The sequence below is a fragment of the Furipterus horrens genome, unplaced genomic scaffold (genome assembly GCF_987537825.1).
Source record: "Furipterus horrens unplaced genomic scaffold, mFurHor1.1.pri manual_scaffold_3, whole genome shotgun sequence".
Taxonomy (NCBI): Eukaryota; Metazoa; Chordata; class Mammalia; order Chiroptera; family Furipteridae; genus Furipterus; species Furipterus horrens.
The window spans coordinates 161325885-161347053 of NW_028327173.1; the positions used below are offsets into that span (position 1 = coordinate 161325885).

Genomic DNA, 21169 nt, shown 5'->3' on the forward strand with positions numbered 1-21169 from the left:
ACTCGTCGGCAGCCGTCCGTCTCGAGAGACGATGGTGTAGCTTCTTAAGAGTCTATCTGCACCGCCGAGAATGGCTGTGCAGTCCAACTCGGGAGTGACACGGTATCTGTCTCCTCCCGTGTTGAATCGACATCTTGCGATGACGCTGGAGTGTCCTCTCCAGTGGAGCTGAAGCTACAGAGCCTGGGCAGGGTGATATGGAGGGTCTGCTGTTGCCCATGCAGCAGACCCCCCCTCTCTTCGCAGCTGAAGGGTCCAAGGGAAAGACGGAGTCAATACAGCTTGGCTTCAGGTGCGCCGCAGGAGTTGCCGGTGTTGACTACGTCAAACCGCCTTAGGGACTCCGGCTCCGGATTTTCTGTCGGGGTTTACTCCCTTAGCCTTTCCCCTGAAGAGGTATGCCGCAAGGCAGCGGAGGTTTTTTGGAGTCAGAGTTTTCCTTCTCTGATGTGCCCTGACTGGAAGATCGAACCAGCGACACTTAGCTCGCAGGCCGACACTCAATCCACTGAGCCAAACCAGCCAGGGGTCGGCAGCCGTCCGTCTCAAGAGACGATGGTGTAGCTTCTTCAGAGTCTATCTGCACCGCCGAGAATGGCTGTGCAGTCCGACTCGGGAGTGACACGGTATCTGTCTCCTCCCGTGCTGAATCGACATCTTGCGATGACGCTGAAGCTACAGAGCCTGGGCAGGGTGATATGGAGGGTCTGCTGTTGCCCATGCAGCAGACCCCCCCTCTCTTCACAGCTGAAGGGTCCAAGGGAAAGACGGAGTCGATACAGCTTGGGTTCAGGTGCGCCGCAGGAGTTGCCGGTGTTGACTACAACGTCAAACCGCCTTAGGGACTCCGGCTCCGGATTTTCTGTCAGGGTTTACTCCCTTAGCCTTTCCCCTGAAGAGGTATGCCGCAAGGCAGCGGAGGTTTTTTGGAGTCAGAGTTTTCCTTCTCTGATGTACCCTGACTGGAAGATCGAACCAGCGACACTTAGCTCGCAGGCCGACGCTCAATCCACTGAGCTAAACCAGCCAGGGGTATATCAATATATACTTATCATCTATAGTATATATCATATCAATTTGCTATTCAAATACTAGTAAAAAGCAGACTACTGAATTAGTTACTTGTGGAACCTTGAACTCTGACTTTAGAAGAGAAATGCATTTTTATTCATGAACTCCAGCTACCCAGACATTGAGACAAATCTGACCTAGAAACAGAGGCAGCTAGTGTTAGGGGCCGTTTTCCTTTCCTCACAGGAAGACAGGAAGCTTGTTGGTGTGACAGCTTCACATTCACGGACGGTGGGGATCAGTCTTTGTCCACTGTAGGTATCATTTTAATCCTAATGTCTGTGAAGAAACTCAGTTTATTAAAACTATGCACTTCTTTTTCCAACTCCAGTCATCCAGGTATTATTACTGAGGTTCTTGGAATCCTTAAATGTTAAGTAATATATTTCCTTTCACCTCAGTAGAATGTGAGTTCCTAATAATAATAATAATCTGAATAAAACACAACTGGCCTCGGTTTTGCAATCCATAGCTCAGTAATGACTTGGTTTTCATCGCGTGGGACAGTATATTTCAGTAAGGACCTGGGCGTGTAAGAAAGCCTTTTTGAAATGAAGGATTAATATATATCTCACAGGGTCAAGTTCATTGGAAAAGACAACTCAAAGAGTTTTGTGTGAAGAATGGGACCAAATGCTCTCAATAGGCTAGATCTTTATTCCGAATTCAGTCTCTCCTTTAGGGGTGGGTGCCGGGACAGGTTGTCTCCCTCCATCACGCATTCTTCTAACTGGTTCTAGCTCTGACAAAAAATAAAAAACAGTGCAAGCCCCACATAGTTTCCTTTAGACTTTCAAGGGTTTGCCAGAAAATAGGGTGGGACTGAAAAAAATAGCGCTTGCGGGGAAATGCGCTCATTCACATTCCCCAGCTATCCATCTGCACTTGGTCCATGCAGGGCTGGGGCGCTGTGGGGAGCGGTGCAGAGGTGGCCCGGGACCTTCCTGCCTGGTGTTGGTTATCCTTGTGCTCAGGTGTCATGCTTCTGTTGACGAGATGCCCTGGGGTTCCGTCCTTTGCCTCAAGCAGGCTGCAGTCTTGAGTTTGCCACCAAAGGAACCAGGGGCCCAGGGAGGCGCCTGAGGCTGGAGCAGTGAGTGCCTGGGCACATCTGTAAGGGTCATTTCTTCCATCAGCAGGGTCATTTGCGCCTCGTGACCTGCGCTCACCAAGGCCCAGTCCCCTGCCAACCAAAGCAGCTTTTCTGCCAAGGGGAAAATTATCTGGAGGAAAAAAAACAAATTCATATTTGCCCTTAAAAAAGGGTGGATTTACAGTTTTGCCAATGGGTAATGATATTATTCAGCTGAATAAATAGTAATTTAATAAGGGTTCCTTCACCATTTTTACTTCAACCATAGCATCCTTTTGTTTTATCACTTCCAACTTCTTCTAATTTTTCATCGTGTTTGTGATGCATGAAATGTTTCTTCTAACAGAAAGTGTCTGGAGAGGATGCCTTCCAGTTTCAGAGGAGGCATTATTTTTTAGAATTTTATTTTGTGGAAAGCAAGTGCATCCCCCACCCCCTTCTGTAGTTTAGATGTTTTAATGAGTGCAAATGTGCAAGGAATTGATTTTCTTGTTGGTGCTTCTCCATGCAGGTGGCACATAAGAATCACTGGGAAGCTTTAGAAAATTCCAGAACCTGGCAGATAGGAGTAGAAGGAAAGGACTGGATATTTGGGGATTTTTTGGTTGGTTTTTTTAAGCCCCACAAGATTTCAGTATGCGGCCAGGACTGAGAACTGATGTTCTGGTTTTTTAGAGCAGTGGTATGGGTTTCCATGCCAGGTTTCAAGTCATTAACGTATTTAGCCAGCCTCCGTCAGAAGCTGCTATGTCTGAGGTGGAAAGTTGCTAGTAAGCTTGGGGTAGGAATGGCTCAAGGGAAGAAAGCCAGGGAGACCAGTCAGCAGGGACCAGGAGCCCTGAAGTGGGAGGCTGGTCCAAGAGTGTGACCCTCTGAAGGTCCTATCAGCCCCGTCTAGACAGCTCACTCTTAATAGCTCTATTGGCCTAGTGGTGTCCAGATGACAAACTTCCCAGAGGCTATTCAGCCCATCTAGAGAGAAATTGTTACTAAGGCAGGTAGATTTAGGCACACTTGTTAACCAGGTAGTAGAGTCTTAAAGTGACATAATCTAGTTCTAGTGGAAGCTGAGAACTTACCACTTCTGAAGAGACCAAAAGTGGTTCTCATGGGTCCTCTTCCCTGACTGCTTGTGTGTGCATGGGCCTGGCCTTGCCCTTGTTTAAATTACTCCCTTCTGTCTACACAGAAGACCTTAGTCTTGGCCACACTGACCTTCCTCAGAAAAAAAAGGACACAATACCTTGTTGAGATAATAGTGTTAACAATGACCACTTCTCAAGTGCAAGACAAGGCAGAACATTTTTGCAATTCCTAAGAAGTGGTTTTGAAAGTATTTAATTATCATCCCTTAGATTTTTAAAGAGTGACTCTTGCTATAATGCAACAGTGTTTGTGGAGACAAACTGGATGAGGGAGGAGAGGTGGTGAGTAACTCTTCTGAGAGTTGAGCTTTGAGTTACTAGCTTTTGGCTCTTGAGCCAGTAGCAAAGCAGGGCTTCTCTTTTATTTTTTCAAGTCCCTTTGGCTTATCTTCCAGGCCCCGAATCTGCATGCACCCCCTGTGTTAGAGACCTGGGAAAAGTGCAGGTATAGAGCCTGAAGGCTATATACAATGAAAGGGCACCTAGAATGGCAATGAGCATAGACTTTTTAGAAGCAGACATACCTGCACTTACTAGTTGTGGGATCTTCAAAAAGTTACTAGTTTCTTGTCTGTAAAGTGAGGTTAATAACAGTATCTACCTGAACGGATTTTTTTGTGAGGGTTAATTGAGATGATGTATAGTTGATTCTTGAACAATGTGCAGGTAGCCCTGTGCATTGAAAATTCATGTATAACTTTGACTCCCCCAAAACTTAACTACTAATAGCTTACTGTTGCCTAGAAACCTTACCAATAACAAACAATTGATTAATACATATTTTCTGTGTTATATGTATTATATACTGTATTCTTACAATAAATAAGCTAGAGAAAATAAAATGTTAATAAGAAAACCATAAAGAACAGAAATAACATTTTAAGTATTTGCTGAAAAATATCTGCATATAAGTGGACCTGCACAGTTCAAACCTGTGTTGTTCAAGGATCAACTTTAGAAAGTAGTTCTAGCATATTCATAGAAACATGGGAAATATCCAATAAATATTAGTTGCTATTATTATTATTATTACTACTACTACTACTACTACTGATGGGTGGATTTTTGCTTGGATACCCAAAGTAAACTTAAGTGAATTAAAAGCAAAAACACTGGGTTGATTTCTTGACCAATACACAGGGCTGCCTCTCTCTCTCTTGGGAGTCTTATTGGCCAAATGGGATCTTTAGATAAACTTCTCTCCTCCTTCTGTGCTTTATGCTGCATTCTAGCTTAGCCATCTCTTCTTTGAGTAGAATATTTATACACAAAGCAATTAAAAAAATTAATTCTCTTCCTTCCAAGAATCTTCCATTTTAAATGGGTCAGCTATTTGTTAGCACACAATTTATTTTGAAATCATTATGCGGTGTGCTGAAATGGACAACACAAAAATACTTTTTTTTTTTTTTTTTTTTTGCCAAATGCCCCATGTTTAGAGGATTCAGAGTAATCTCCAACACAGATGATTAGCCAAACGGGGGTAGGGGGCAGGAGCCGTAGCACTGAGCCCACAACCCTAATCCACTCAATTGAACTGTTTCCAGATCATGTCACACGAGCTCTTCTCCAGATTTAGTTTCCGGCTCTTTGGAAGATGATAAAATGGTAGCCTGCCCTGGGTTGGAAGCGATTCCTTTTATTGTTCGTGATTAGAAGAACATTTGCACTCTCTCTGCTGGGAAGAGGTGGCATGTCTATGATGAGCTGATGAACAAAACAGGAAGGACATGCGATTGAAAGGAAAACTTGACCACGTAGGGCTCTTAATTGTGAAAACACCATTTTTGTGTAACCTCAACTTGTACAGCCTCACACTTGCAGAGTCATGGGACCTCCAAGATCCACAGAGTATTTTTTTAGAAACTTGAGTTCCTAGACTTCAAAGGAGCTGCAATGAAAAAGAGTACTAAAATATAATTCACAGAGTGCCAGGTGGAGACTGGTCCTAAAATCTTGGAAAATGGAGCCTTACTCATGGAAAAGCTGCTGAGTACACCTGCTAAGGAGATGGGAAATGGGTTTAAAGAACTCCAGTGCTTCAGGAAGGAGATGCTCCCCACCAGATCACACCCCAAAAAATACAGAAGCAGCCAAGTGTCCATGTAGTTTGATTACATTGGTATGTGAGAGGTGGCCCTGTGGATGTCCTCGCTGAATGGAGATCAACAGCACTAGTCAACTTAGCACTCTTCCTGATTGTTTAAGAAAAGTTCGGTTGGCTTCTACCATCACAAGCATTCTGCCTGAACAGATAGTTCAACGAACTTCATGAAAAAGGAGAATTATATCTGATGAAGAGAGAAATATATTCGCTAAAATACATTGAAGTAAAATATGTACACTTCATGCCTGCTTTATTTTTATGGGACTTTTCTTGAGACAGCCACAGGGGCTGGTGTCTCATGAAAACCTAGTGTTGCTGAAATCTAGTTAGTAGTAGCAGCAGCAGCAGTGGTGGTAATAGACACTGGGTGGTATTAGCCCATGGAGGCTAGTAGACTGGGCTAGTGGAGTGAGTTCACTAAGGGGACAAGAATCAATGAGATGCTGGGTAGTCCTCCACTCTCACCACTTCTTCATGGCAAAGTGGACAGGCAGATGCTTCCTTGTCAATAGTTGCCTTGGTCTTTCATTGAGATGCTTCTGCTCAGCTTAAGTAAGTAGGCAGAGGATGGGAAAGCAAGCAGATGAATAATTTCCCATATTAGTAATGAACTGTTAAGGCAGTTAACCTATGTTGCTGTTTTATTTAAGTGCAGGTCCCCAGATACTCTGCGGGGTATCAGACTTCTGCTAGGGAGATTCGAGTCAGATTTGCTCATCTAGATTTCACTAGTGTCGTGACCTACACTGTTTACAGGGATACTACCTTCACTTCCCTCGTGTTTTTCTACGTCTCAGTGGAAAAGTTCCTGGCATTTCTAAAGGAATAGATTTGTTACCCAGCTTCAAAAAAATGAAATAGTATGGAACAGAAATGTAATGACTCATAGAGAAAGTCAGCCTCTCTCCCAGGACTGTGTGCTCTCCTCCTGCCCTTGGAGTTTCTCCGCTCTTTTGGGTGACAGGCAGTAAGTACTGGGAGACCAGATAGGCTTTGTTTGGTGGTGCAGAGAGTGGGAGAGTTGCCTAGGCTGTCTGTGGGCCCCTGAGAGTGCCTCCAAAATTTCATGCCCTGGGCGCCTCGTGCACCTCCCCTAGAACTGGCACTGGTCCTAGGCTAGCCGATGATCTCCTTGATCAGGGCCCCAGCCTGACAGGGCCTCCCTCCATCTGCTCACCCCCCGCCCCCACCTTTATGTGTGTCCCTCAGTTCACCCTTTCCTGCCAGGATTGTGATATGGCATGAACTTGACCTATTGCCTGTCAATCCTGAGTTAGGTGCTGCAGCTTTGTCCCATGGCCACTCAAGCTTCCACCCAGAGGAAGTGCCGCTCAAATCTGAGTAGCACAGCATGTATTTACAGTAAATGAAAATGTTTTAGTTTCAGGGTCTAATGTTTAACATTGTATTATTCACTTCTTTATTTTAAAATCTTAGATACTTTATCTAAAATGTAGTTTTAAGAAGGTATCAGAAAGCTCATATATGTATGAGCTTTTTTCTTTTCCCTATGCATTATCACAAGGAATCTTGCAGGTTCGTTGAATGACATGTACTGATGAGTGTATTCACAATGCAGATAGTCCTTTCAGGAGAGAAGGCCTTTTCTTTGTCAATGTCATGGAACCCACTTTCTCTTGTTGAGATTGTTTCTGATTGGCTCTGCAATATTTCTTTGAGACTGGGTGCCCATGACCTAGCTATAGAGGGTGTGTGAGGCTGTGCTCCTGTCCAAGTAACAGTAAGCTATTGGATGTTTCTCGTGTTTCAAGGCTATGTGTCTAGACCTCACAGTCCCATGTTCACCCTCTGGGGGAGGTCTTATTAGCCCATTTATTTTAGTAGAGGAAACTGAGATTTAGAGTCTTAAAAAGTAAGTAGCCATCCATGACCATAGCAAATGATATTGGTGCTGGAGCCATTGACTCTAAAACCAGCATTCATTCTTTGCTTCTTTTTTTTTAGTTGAAAAAAATTTAAATACAATTATAGAGAATGATAAAAAAACAAAAACCTTGGCACTCTCCTGTAGAACTGACAAATGTTAACATTTTGGCATATTTCAGATCTTTCCTAAATAAAACATTACAGAGAAATAGGATGTTCCCTTTTTATTCCTCCCCAGTTCTGATCTTTTTCCTTCTTCCCCTCTCCTCCCTCTTCAGAGGCTGTTTGCTCTCTATGGAGATCATGTGTTGATGCTTTTACTTACTACCTATATATGTGTCTATTATCAGTATATAGCTTACTTTGTTTATTTAAAACATATATGTAAATTTTTATTCCTTATATATAAATAAGTAAAAAATTTTACATATGTATATTTTGCAACTTCTTTCCCCAGTTTTGTTGTTCATATTGTTACATATAGATCTAAATTATTCATTTTAATGGCTAATAGTCTATTATATAAATGTATTGTAATGTATCCTATTGATAGACATTTAGTGTTTTTCTAAATTTTTATTTGTTTACAAAGAATGCCAAACATGTCTCTGTGCTTCTCAAATTGGGGAATATATTTAGAGGAGGCCTTGCCAGAGCCTGGGGGTAGGCTCAGCTTCACCTTTGCTTGACATTGCCCGGTTGCTCTCCGAAGTATACATATACTTCTACTCGTCACATAGGAGGAAGCAGAATCTCCACATCCTCACCATCCCTTGGCACTGCTGGACTATAATTTTTGCCATTGTGAAATAGTATCTATTTGTTTTGATTTTAATTTGCATCAGCCTGATTACTACTTAGGAAGATTAGACCATCTTCCTAAGCTTATGTCATGACCATTCCAGCTTCCAACCTTAGGAATTAGCTGTTCATAGTTTTGTTTATTTTTCTCTTTGGTTGTTTTTCTTGTTTCCTGTTGATTTGTAGGACCTCTGTATACTATCAGTATTCATCATTTATCAAAAAATATTTTAATGCCATTATCTTCTCCCAGTCAATGTTTTTGTTTATTTATGGTGTCTTATATATTATACAAGTTTTTAATCTTGACATAAAGTTATTAATATTTTTATGCTGTGTTGTGTGTCTTATTTGTTTGTCATACGGGTATTTTTGTTTTTTTGGTAATAGTTCTAGAGCTTTGTTTTTATCTTTAGGTTTTTAATTACAACCTCTCGCTGCCCCCAGCTCAGACCTCCATCCTCTTTCTTAGTCTTTCTCCATAGCTGTCTATTCTGCCGTCTTGTCATAGAGCCTACATTTATCTGTTTTGCTTATTTATTAGTTGTCTGTTTCCCTCCACTGGAATGTGAGCTCCCTGCGGGCAGTGGCTTTTGTCCGTTTTGTTCCCATCTGTATCTCTAACACCTGAAATGGTCACTGGCATATAGGAGGTGCTCAATAAATGTTTGTTGAACAAATAAATAATAATCCATGTGGAATTTATTTTTTGTATATGCGATATGAATAGGGCTCCACTTTTGGGGGTGGTGTGGGAGATCATGGAAAGCTTGTTTCTCTAACAGCATTCATTGAATGGTCCTTCCTTGCCCCACTGATTTTTTTTCATACCACCTTTATCAAGCTGGAGCTGTTTCCCTTGTGCCACTCCACTGTCTTGAAATATTTCTGTTCTCCTATCCCTGTGCTGAAGTCTGCAGGAAGCCCAGTCCTCAGGTTTAGGAGTGGGAATGGGGGTGTGAGCCAGGTCCAGTTTATGGGGAGCTCTTCTCTGATGGATCAGTCAGTGAACATTTAAGAAGCACCTTCTATGAACCAAATGCCAAAATGGATGTGAGTTTCTGCCCTCAGAGGACTTTCTGATTGACATTAAAACCTGTTTGACCCCAAGGCAGAATATGATTAGCCTTACGCAGGACTGTGAGCTGTATGTCCAGGCACAGAAACTGGAGACAACAGGAAAGCTCATAGATTTGGAGTCATAAATGAAATCTGAGTTTGCATCCTGCCTCTTCCTGGCTGGGCTTTATATCTTCAGTGAGTTACTCTTTCCGTCCAACACGCAGTTTCATTGTCAACGAAATGGAAATACTGGTAATAGCATCTGCTCCAGAGGTGGTTGTGAGGACTGAGTGACTCAATGCATGTTTGCTAATTCTGTGAGGGCGGGAGTCTTTAGAGAGTAGGTGGTATTTGACTGAGTCTTGCAGGATGGATTGGATTTTTCTAGACAGGGATTGAATGGGTGGAAAAGGACATGCCAGACAAGATATAGAATAAACAAAAAACAAAAACTTGGAGACCAATAAGTGCAGGGTGAGTTAAAGGAGCGCTAATCTAGTTTTACTGGCTGTGGGAGGGAATTGTAATGAAGAGGCTGGAAATGTAGGTTTAAACAAACTGCAGTGAGTTATCAGCACTAAGTGGAGAAAATGTCCTTTACTACTTTGCTCTCAATTCCTTAATGGCTCTTCAGGGGATGCTGAGCAATTAGGAGGGGAAAGGGGCAGGAAGGGCAGCTAGGAAGCTCCCAGGAGGGTCCTGGACAGTGCAGGTGAGGGTCCATATTCAGGACACTTAAGCTTTAGGACCTTTTTAGCACCAGCTTTGTGGGGCTGGGTACTTCACGTCTCTTTATATTAATCTGAAATCATTCTTTCGCTGGATATTCCTATTCAGTGTGTCGTCTTCTGCCCCTGACCCTGCATCCATCGAGGGAAGCACAGGGACAGAGAAGCTTAGAACATGCTCTTCTCCATCCCACCTTCCTCCTCTAAAGCCACCGAAGGGAAAAGAACAGCCTTAAAGACTTTGGGTCCCCGGAAAATCCTTTGTCAAAGAAACTTATCACCTGCCAATCTTTTTTCCAGCCTGGCCTAATTTCTGGGCAGCACCGCAGCAATAGGTTGCCACCCAGCGAGGGTGGAGGCAAACCTCTGATCAGTGTGGTGTGATGACATCAGAGAGGTGTAGGTTTAAATCTTAGCCCTGCCAGCATTGAGCTCTAGGGTGACAGCTGTCCTGGTTTGCCTGTGAATGAGAGATTCCTGGCACATGAGACTTCCAGTGCTCACATCTGGGCAGTCCCAGGCAACCTGGGATGAGCTGGTAATTAGCCCTCCGGTCTGAACCCTTCCCTCACCCCATCAGCATTGGCAGGTGCATCCTATATTGGGGAGGGGGGTACCATACATCGCTCTGCCTGTTCCCTATAGTGCACTTACTTGTGCATTTTTTTTTTTCTCCATTTACTGCCTGCCTTCCTCACTGGGATTTTTTTTTTTTTCCATGAAAATGGAGACCAAGTCTTCCTAGCTCACTACTATGTTCCCAGTATCTAACACTGGGTCTAATGCAGAGGTGATCACAGGTTATTGTTGAGGGATAAACGGATGTTGAAACTCCAGGAACCTCAGTTTTTCCTCCTCTTTAGGGATGACTGGTCTTAGAGTTGTTTCTGAGAATAATGAGCTAACCCAGAAAAACCCTGGTACCCAGTGCACCCCTTTCTTTCTTCCCTGTGCACGCACATGCGTCGCAGAGCCAGTTTATCCACCCTGTCCTGATGTTGCGGTGGCCCAGTCACGCTCAGGCACCTAGAGGACTCAGGTTGTGATTCCTCTCCTTCAGGAGAAGTTGGGTTATCTTTAATATAGGATAGGAATCAAACCAAATTAGATTATTTTACCTCAGAAGCCACTTCCAACTGATCCTTTTGAATGGTGTAGTTCTATTATTATATATTACTTCAAACTTAATAGAAAAAATTGATTAAAATATGTGCCCTGTTCCTGTCTAGCCTGGCTGAATGCCACAAGACACATTAATTGAAAATGAATTTCTACCAACCCAATCAAGCTGATGAAGATGAAAAATGTACCTTTTCCCCCTCCGTTCCTTCATTGATTTTTCATTTTCCCCACTCACAGCTTCATTTAGCAATTTTTCAGTTTCGTTTTGTTGTGGCCTTAATTCATTTCCGTCACCCCCTCCCCCCAAATGAGATAATGTACCCTTTTCCTCGTCCTTTTAAACTGTTCTTTCACGCTCCATTAGTGCAGGCCAGATCCAGATCTTGCCATATTTCTCTTGCTTTATTATTTCTTAGGAAAAGAGGATAACATTATTAATTTTAAAATTCATTCTATGGTGGTTTTTTTATCACAGAGAATGCACTTTAAAATACATAACAGCGAGATTACAGTGTTATAAGACTTCTAAAATAGAATTAAGGGAAACTAGCAAGAATAAAAAAACCTTTTCAGAAGAAGAGTGTAACATATGGGTTATTGTTATTTTTCATGATGGGGCATATGACAATAACATGCTTCCTATTTTGCTGAGGGAAACGGAGACGACTCTTTGCCAGATCACAGGAGGTTTGGGTTGAAAACAAAGCCCTATCAGGACAAGAGAAAGCAAAGGCAGCCGGTGGCCGAAGCCCTGAGTGAGCTCGGGAAGGCTCTTGCCTGCCCTGTTCCGTCCCTTCCCTGGTCAGCGCGCTGGTTCACCGGATCTCTGGGCGTTTTGAAAACAATAATGGGGCCTATCAAGCTATTTTCTTGTGAAATTTTCAAATAATCTCACAGCATAAATTTCCTGTGAAAAGTCTGCAGGAACTTACAATAAAGTGTCGTATCGCTTTAATGTGACCTAGAATTCAGAATCCTGATGATCGCATTTTGATTTGAAGCTTTGGCTGGCAGTTATTCATCTTTGATACGTTTTCCAATGGGAGAGTGATTTCTTTCCTCCTCAGTGCAGTTAAAGCAGGAAGTCTTTTTAGGTGAGGGTGCTCGGGGACGTGTGGAGAAGCAGGAGTGCTGGAGATAGAGGTTGGGAACCTTTGACGTGTCAAGTGTCGTGACAGGTGTGAGCACGCGCGCACAGCCCTCACACCCCGATTTTGAGTAAAAGGGCCGGTGGGATTTACAGTAACTGGTTATTCTTAAAATCAGAATGAAAACAAAATAAAATAAATTTCCAAGAAAATAATATCATAAACTTAGTTTGAATTTAAAAAATCTGATTTTAAACAATTTGATTCTGCGTGAATGTCAGTTTTAGCATACCTGCTAGTATCATATACTCTGTTTCAGTGTGTTTCCTGTTTCACAGGTCACTTTTCAGATAACATGCATATTATCATTAGCCAGCTGGTGAAAGATAACACCCCAAGCGCAGTTTCTTTAAAAGTCATATCAAGTCCTGTCTAGTATTTAACATTTATTTGCTGATGCCACTTCTTATATGCTTAATTTTTGTTCACACCCCCAACCTCAATATTGAGTTATGTTTCATGAGTCTTGCACAAGTGGGTACTATTCACATAGTTCTAATGACAGGGCTGGGTCATCGTCTGTATCTAACACAAAGTGACCCCTGTCTTCTGCACCTGTCACTAAAGGGAAAAGCCTCTGGGAAGCTGAGAAGCCTTGCAGCCTCCAGGGTTGCTTTGAATTCATCCATAACAGGACTCGACTCAATTCTGGTTCAGTTTCATTTTGGTCTGGTTGACATGCAAGGTCTTTTTGAAACAAATTGGGAGGAATCCTTTCACTGTAGCAATTAGCGACTGTTTCCAAAGCAGTTTATAAAAATGTGTGGATTGATAAGGGTGATCTCACCTCCTCAGAGAGCTGCTCTTTTCTACATGGTAATTGATACACTAAACACTTGTTCCAGGTGGGTTTGCTGGCTACTGCAAGGGCAAGGTGCAGACAAAGGATGGTAATAGCAGTGATGGGTCCCAGCTGGAGGGCCTTGAGAAGACAGGTGGGAGGTGATTGGTGAGTTCTTCCTGAGAGCAGGAGGTTTCCTGGCACCAGCCTGTGCAAGGGCCCAGAGGCAGGACCATTGTATGTCGGTGGAGTGCTGAGAGGACAGAGGGAGACATTGCCTGTTCATTGTGAGACAGGACAGGCAAGAAATGAAACTGGGGAGATAAAGTGGGACCAAAGCACAAGGGCCTTTTGTCCCTGCTAGGGAGTTGAATCTTTAGAAGCTTGGGTGGGTTTTTAAGTAGGGGAGTGATATATTCAGCATCTCTGGGGATAGAGCCTAGAAGTCAATATTTTATAAGAGCTCCCTGCAGGTGATTCCAGAGTGTGGCTCTGGATAAGAGGGATTGCTTAGCTCATCAATTGGGGCTAGTGAAGAAAAGCATTACCAGTTTGAAGAAATTTGAAAATGTTCCTGTCCTCCTTAACTATCAAACTGGCCTATAGACTTAGAGACCTAATACCTGCATGAGCAATTAGGCTGCAAGACGTATATTCAGTTAGAGTTACCAAAAAAACATGTCAGTGAAGACAAAAATTGGAAGAATTCTATTAATAGCAGTTAAAAGCTTCCAGATTTTACCAAGATGGATTTCTTCCCTTTGTTCTATAAGGGGGTCTACAGTTTGATATTTTAATTTAACTTTTGCAAAAATATTATGTTCTTGTATAGATAAAATAGGTTAGGCTTCTAATTTCTCACTTCTAATGCTCTGACTTAAGCCTGGTAACTTGGGTCATTTACCTCCACCTGGTGACAGGTAGCCCTAAATGCAGCTTCATGAAGGGCACATAGAAACTTCTTGAAGGTATAATGACAAACTTTAATAAAGACAATAAAGGTACCCAATGGATTTCACGTAGAAGCTGCATGGTATCCTGGATTTTGGGTGGCCCCTGATATTGGGGTGTGCTTTTAGGGACATATCAACCATCATTTATCAAGGTCTCTCAAGAGTCTGTTCCAGACAGTTTTGCCCCTGAAGACTAAGGGATCAGTTGTTCAGAGATAGATGGATGGATTTGTTGATTCATTCATTCATTGTCTGAGAATATATATATATGACCAAGGTTTTTACTCTCAAGAAGCTCACAGGGAGAGACAATTCCAGTAATATTATAGTAAAAGCTAATTTTTTTGAGTGTTTATTGTATGCTAGGTACTATAGGAGATGATATTTCAAGGCTCTTTGAAGTGGGGAGGCAAAAAAATAACACCATTTTCCCCACAAATGTGTGTTTTAGCCATTGTGGATGAAGAGCCAGACTTGGGAGTCAGATGTTACCTAGAATGTTTTCAAACTGAGAAGCATGCACGTGAGCTTATTTTAGAAACTTATCTTCTCACTTGGGAAAAGGCATGGCATGTGCTCCAGGGGCAGACTCCAGGGGAGACTAGGCTGGAATTCAAAGTCAGTGCCCTTGGAAGGGCCATGCACTGCCTGCCAGGATTACGGTCCTTTTTTCTCTACTCTGAACAAGCCGACCCTAGTCACAGAACACACTGTACACGATGCTTCTGTAAGAAATGTGTAAGGCTGAAGGGAAATGTACACGCACAACATTCATTTAGCACAACAGCACAATTGCTCCTGGAAGCATCAGCGGCTGAAAAACTGAGCCTTTTTGTTAGAAGCTTCAGTTCCCCCATATCACTCCCTCGGCCTGTTCTTTCTCCCAAGAATGAGGTGCTTCTTTGCTCTAGAATCAACCCTCTGCCCTCTTAGATTTCCCAGAATTCTCCTCTCAGCTCTCTGCGGGTATCTCTATCTTGTATTTATTTATTTATTTATTTATTTATTTAAAATAAAAAAACGCTCCTCTGAGCTGTTCATAAGGGTGCCCTTCCCGCATCTTCCTCCTGTTGACTCACAAACCACTGATTAGTTCAGAGACAGTGAAACTTGTGTGTGTGAAGTTACTTTTTCTATTATTTAATGAAATATTATCTCTGACCTTCTTGGAACATTTTAATTAATTTCAGTACTCATTTAAAAGCCTGTCATTTAAAGATTTTAAAAGTCAACTTTTAAAAGTCTTAACACTATAGGAAAGAATGAAAAAGGAGTAACACTATTATAAGGATGATTTTCAAAATTTTTTTTCCTACAAAGGTTGAAGAAAATTTAAATAAAATAACTTTTGTTTTTTCCCATAACCCTACCTCAATCTTAGACTGATTTAGTTTCTCTAACTTCTCTTTCAGCTTTTACCTTCATCATAGTAAACTTTTGTTTTTTTTTAATCCCTTGGGACTTTTGTAACTACTTTTCCATTTTGCAATATATTTGTTTTCAGTGTTTGTGTAATATATTCCATCAAATTGAGATTCCATAATTTATTACCCATTCCTTTAGTGCTAGACATTAAGGTTATTTCCATTTTCTCTATTATAAATAATAGGAGCAAGAACATCTTTGTATATATAGCTTTTTTCTTACATCTGAATTATATCCTTAGGAAAAATTCCCAGGAGTGGGATTAGTGGGTCAAAGGGTACGAACAGCTTTATGGCTCTTAATATTTATTGCTAAATTGCCCAAAGGGTCATTCTAATTTATAATGCCACCTGCAACACAAGAGGGTAGCTGTCCCTCCCAGCTCTTTCAACACTGATTTCTTCAGTCAGTAATTTTGGGCTAATTTAATATGTATTAAAGTATACTTCATTACTGTTTTTAATTTTTAAGTTCTTTAATTATTATGAACATTGAACATTTTTTATTAAGTTTATATCTTATATTCTATTTTGTATGGTTTACTTCCATGTTGGGGGATTACATATTTGACACTAGGTGCAATGTAAAATATTTTATAATGAAAATGTCAAATGCATTTAGGACAGTGAGAATAATCGAAGTTCTCTAGACTCATTACCCAGATTCAACAAACAGCAAATTGTGGCTGCATTTGCTTTATTTACCTCTTCTTTTTTTCTTTTTTTTTCCCCCTTCCTGTAATTATGTTAAAGCAAATCCCAGATATTCTGCGTATGTTTCCTATAGACTTCACTATGTGTCTCTAAAACATGTGGACTTGTCCTTGTGTAATCATAATGCCATTGTCACACTTAACAAAATTAATGGTAATTCCTGGGTATCACTTAATAACCAATCTCTAATAAAATTTTTTGAAATGTCTTGTACTGATGATTTCTTCCAGTCAGTGTACAGAGAAAGCCTGTTGCACTTGGTTGTTATATTTCTAAAGTCTTTCAATCTACAGCTTGCTGCCCTCTGCCTACCACCCTGTCCCAAACCAGTCTGACCCCCACCCAGTGTGACATTGCAGGAACTGGGTCAGTTGTTCTATGAAAGTTCCCACGCTCTGGATTTGATATTTTCGTTCCTTATTAGCTCTAGAAGCTTTACTAGAATCTGTTTCAATTTGTTTTGTGCGTGAGGGAGGCAAGAATACTTCACAGTGGTGCTGTATGATTCCTTTTGTATTGCTTTGGGGGACATGATATGTGATTGTCCCACTCCGACGATGCGAAGGCAAAGGCTGACCGCGGCTTCAAGTGGTGCGAGTCCAGGCGGTCGTCAGGCCCTCATCGCCTTTGCCCCTCATTGTTTCATCTGTGAGAGATGGCTCCTGAGTCAGTTATTTCATGGGGATGGTACAACTTAGCATTCTTTCCCCACTTATTGACGAGAATTCTTCTGAAAAGTAAAACTTCTTCCCTCAGAAACTAGGACATTTTTAGTAATATCGAGATGCAGTTTGTACAAGAAAGGCAGGATAAATGCTTAATTTTTTCCTCTAAATTGCAAAGGTTATAAATAAGAGGTTTGTACCTTTCACTTTCAATGGTGTCCAACAAGTTGGTGCTGTTTTGTTTTTGAAGAATTATAAAATACTCAGAGTTTTAAATGTATATGTTCCATTCAGTTTCACTCATTATTCTTTTTGATGCTCAAATTGTCCCGTCCTTGGTCCAAGGAAAACCCTTTATGTCCTTGTTTTCAGTCATAATAAGGTGTCTGGGTTTGTTTAGTATATATTTTTGCCCCTTGAAATGGGCCATTCTTTCAAGATGTCCTGTTTTATTGTCTGTTTCTTTGTTTGGGGGGTGTTGTTTGTTTTTGGTGAAGAATGATGTTTAGAGACCACAATCTGGATATGTTATGTGCTTATTGTTATTGTTTCTAAGTTTTCTCAGTGGACAGAGTTAGAAAATGCATATTTAACAAAATAAAATAAAAGATCATGAGTTCATATTGATATCTTTTCTTTCAAATTTAATAAAACACTTTATTCTTTGATTTCACACTTACATTTCTTTCTTTTAAACTAAAAATCTTGGTTCCAAACATAATAGTACACTATATCAAATAGTTTCAAAATAACAACATCGATACTATTATTAACAATTTTTCTAGTGAATAAGAGGGTTGTTTTTTTGCTTTTTTTTTTTTTTTTTTTTGGCAGTTGTTTTCTTGAGAATACATTTCACTAAAAAATATAGTCAAGTCACCTTGTTCAGACAACACTTGAATGAATTCTTTTCACCAATCTGACATACAGTTTAGTTCCTTTATTTTAGTTCGTTTTCAAGTTTTAGGATTCACTTATTTTTTCCATTTTGGTTTAGTTTTATTTTTTGAACCTGTAAAATGCACTTTCAAAATTAAATCTATGTAATACAGTCTTATTAGAAAAGTCTTTCTTCTGTTTCCTCCATCTTATTTTCTCCCCCTCCCTATTGGTAGCCATTTCTTAACAATTAAGATTTGTTTTTATCTTGGCAATGTTTCCTTTTGCAAACATGTATGCATTCATATGTCCTCACCAAAGCTAGCATATTATATATTCCTCACGATATACCATATCAGTGTTTTAGAGATCTTTATTTTTTCTTGAAGGTTAGATAGATATTCATTGTTAAGATGTATCATGGTTACCTAACCGGCCAACTTCTTGATAGAGTCTTCTTTTCTAATAAAACAAAATCCCGTGTTCCATTCAAGTCATTTCGTATTTTGGCCAATGTGTCTTTTGGATCTATTCTTAGAAATGGAATTGCTGAGTCAAAAGGAAAATGCAATTGTATTTTTGTACTTTTTCTAGCTATTGCTGGATTCTATAGGAATTGTGTTATTTTGCACTGAGAGAGATTTTAAAAAAGATTTTGCAAAGGCTCAAATTTAATATGCAAGACTGTTAGAAAATTAGTGCATTCTTCAAAGTCCTAGGTTATTTAGTGAACCCACACACTCTTTCCACCAGGATCTGAGACCCGGCCTGGTGCAGAGCACCCTGGTTCCTGCTTCTAGGGCATCTGCAGTTTGTCTATGGACACATGATATGGGAGTGAAAAATGCCAAGTAGTTCAAGATACAATTTATGTATCAAAAAACAAAAGGGGAAAGCCCAGCTCAAGTCTGTCTCTTTAGGGAGCTTTCCCTGCTTACCCCAGGCCGCCTGAGTCCCCAGTCATTTGAATTTCATTAACACTTTTAGTGACAGTCACCCTTTCCCCAGACTCAAATTTTTGACACCTGGTTGAACAGATATGAATGTATTGACAGGAGTAACAGAACTGAATATTTGATATGCAGGGTACCTCCTAAATTTAAACTGAATAATTATTTTATATAGAATTGTATCTGCGTTTCCCCGAGCATGTTCTCTGGGACACCTGCGGGACGGTAATAAGGCTTACACAGCAAAATCTATGCGAATAGGTTAGTTTAAACAAACCTTATGACATGTGACTCCAAATTCATGTCTGATGTCCCAGGCTTACCTGGGCACAGAATCCGCTTTCCACAGAGCATCTCATGTTAATATTGTTCCATGAAACACAGAGAACCAAGTGTAGGTTTTGTTTACATGAAAACCAAAGGCATCTCTTCCAGTTGAATAACTTGCACAGTGCTGTGTTTTTGACTAACAATTTTAATTTTTTTCTTTCTAGACTGAATCATTAAAGAAAAAGGTGCAACAGAAACAGCTCCTAATATTGCAACTTTTAGAAAAGATATCTTTCTTGGAAGGAGAGGTAAGAAGCTATCTTTCTTTAAGTTGGTGTCTTCCCTACCATTAAATTTTATGTTGCTGAGCCTGCCATTGACACTTACTTAAAAATATGGCTATTTCCTGGCCTTATAAAATTGATTGAAGGTTAACTGCCAACACTGAAAATGAGGATCTGACAGCTAGTTTTTCTTCACCACCTGGCTCTTCTCATTCCAGCCTGCTGCTCACCTCTAATTTTGGCTCTGGCTTTTCTTGTTCAAGAATTTTCTTAGCAAGTCTGATAAGCTTTTGATTAATACTGCTAATTGCCCACATTTGTGTAGTGCTTTAAATTTTGTGAGGTATTTTCACATACATTCCTCACATGGTTCTCTCAGAAGCTTTAAGAAAAGGCAAGGCAAAGATTATTATCTCTGTATTAACGAATTTTTAAAAAGGAGTCGCAGAGGAGGCAGGTGGCTTTGCTCACGATCACCCAGCTTAGTCACTGCCTGAGCTGGGCAGAGAGATGGACTCCTCATCTGTGTTCTTTTACGAAACTGAGTCAACATGTTTTAATGGTGACTTCATTTCACTTGAAACTTTAAGGATATTTGGTATTCCTGACTTTCTGGCTTTTTGAAAGTCATTTTGGAGATTTTGTGTAGGTTCCGGAGAAGGAAATTATGGAACTGGAAGAACCTTAAGGGCTTAGATATTAACAGAAGGAGAAGCCAGAATCTGTTTGCTCTGAAGAGTACTTATTAAGAACTTGGCATTAAGCCTCTTCCTTATGAGCCTCCATGAATCTCTCCTTGTCTGTCTCTTCACTGCATTCCTCAGGGATAGCCCAGGAGAAAAAGATAAAGTAAGGACCCAGGAAAGAAGTGACATTTATTAAGCACCTAAGTATTCGCTGGGCACTGTTAATTACTTCCTATATCCTTTGTTTAACATTGAAGTTAAGAGTGGAATCAGACTTCTGCTTCTTATTAGCTGGGTGGCACTGGGGAAATTTCTTATAAAATGAGGGTTTTAATTGCACCTACACATGGGTGACTGCAGTGAGAACGCATAGAAAGTGCCTGGCGGAGGTTGAACGTTTGATGGCGTTGAATTGGTTAGTGTTGCTCTCTCTTCATTAAGAGGGATGCCCAGTGAGCTAGACTCTATTTCCACCGCTTTATGGGTGGGGAAACTGAAGTTCAGGCGTGTTATGGAACCTGCCTAATGTGGCAGAAGAGATGGGTAGGTCTGGATTCAAGGCCTGAGCTCTTAACCGCCATGCTTGTCAGGGTGGTGAGCTGGGTCTTCATTTACTCTGTTTTTGAGGAACTGCTTGCAAAAGTCATAACCAGAAGTCCCTTGTGGCCCGTGGGGCCCTGGCAGCAGAGTCAAGGTCCAAGAATCTCAGTGCCCTGACAGCTGAGTAAATAGATACCTGTCCCATGTCATTTCTATCTTCTCTGCAGTCACTGGGTCCAGCTCCCCCCTTATGAATGAACATTTCTTTTTTTTTTTATTTTTTATTTTGGTTTTTCAATTACAGTTGTCCCCTTTTCCCCTAATTTCTCTCCCCCACCCAACCCACCCCCTCTCCCACAATCATATCCCTCCCCGTTGTCCATGTCCATGAGTCTTTTATACAGGCTCTTTAATTAAACCCTTCCCTTACTTATCCCCCTTCTCTCCCTCTCCCCTCCCCCCTATTGACAGCTATTCTGCTCTTTGTTCTATTTAGTTCCTTTGTTTGTGTTGTTCCTTAGTTTCCTGTATTAGGTGATATAATATGGTATTTTTCTTTCATTGCCTGGCTTATTTCACTAAGCATAATTCTCTCTAGTTCCATCCATGTTGTTGCAAATGGCAGGAGTTCTTTCTTTCTGCTGCATAGTATTCCATTGTGTAAATGTACCACAGTTTTTTGATCCACTCATCTACAGATGGGCACTTAGGTTGTTTCCAGCACTTAGCTATTGTAAACAGTGCTGCAATGAACATAGGAGTGCATAAGTTCTTTTGAATTGGTGTTTCAAGATTCTTCGGGTATAATCCTAGTAGTGGAGTCGCTGGTTCAAAAGGCAGTTCCATTTTTAATCTTTTG

The 21169-nt window shown here is 40.9% G+C and overlaps 1 protein-coding gene across 2 annotated transcripts in view; it reads left to right on the forward strand.

Moving 5' to 3' along the window:
• MYZAP (myocardial zonula adherens protein) overlaps positions 1–21169 on the forward strand; it is a 113217-nt gene that overhangs the window by 46162 nt on the left and 45886 nt on the right. For both annotated transcript variants that reach the window (XM_090270663.1, XM_090270662.1), the window contains exon 11: positions 19025–19108. In XM_090270663.1, coding sequence (XP_090126789.1) covers positions 19025–19108 — 84 coding nt within the window. The remainder of the gene's footprint in view (positions 1–19024; positions 19109–21169) is intronic.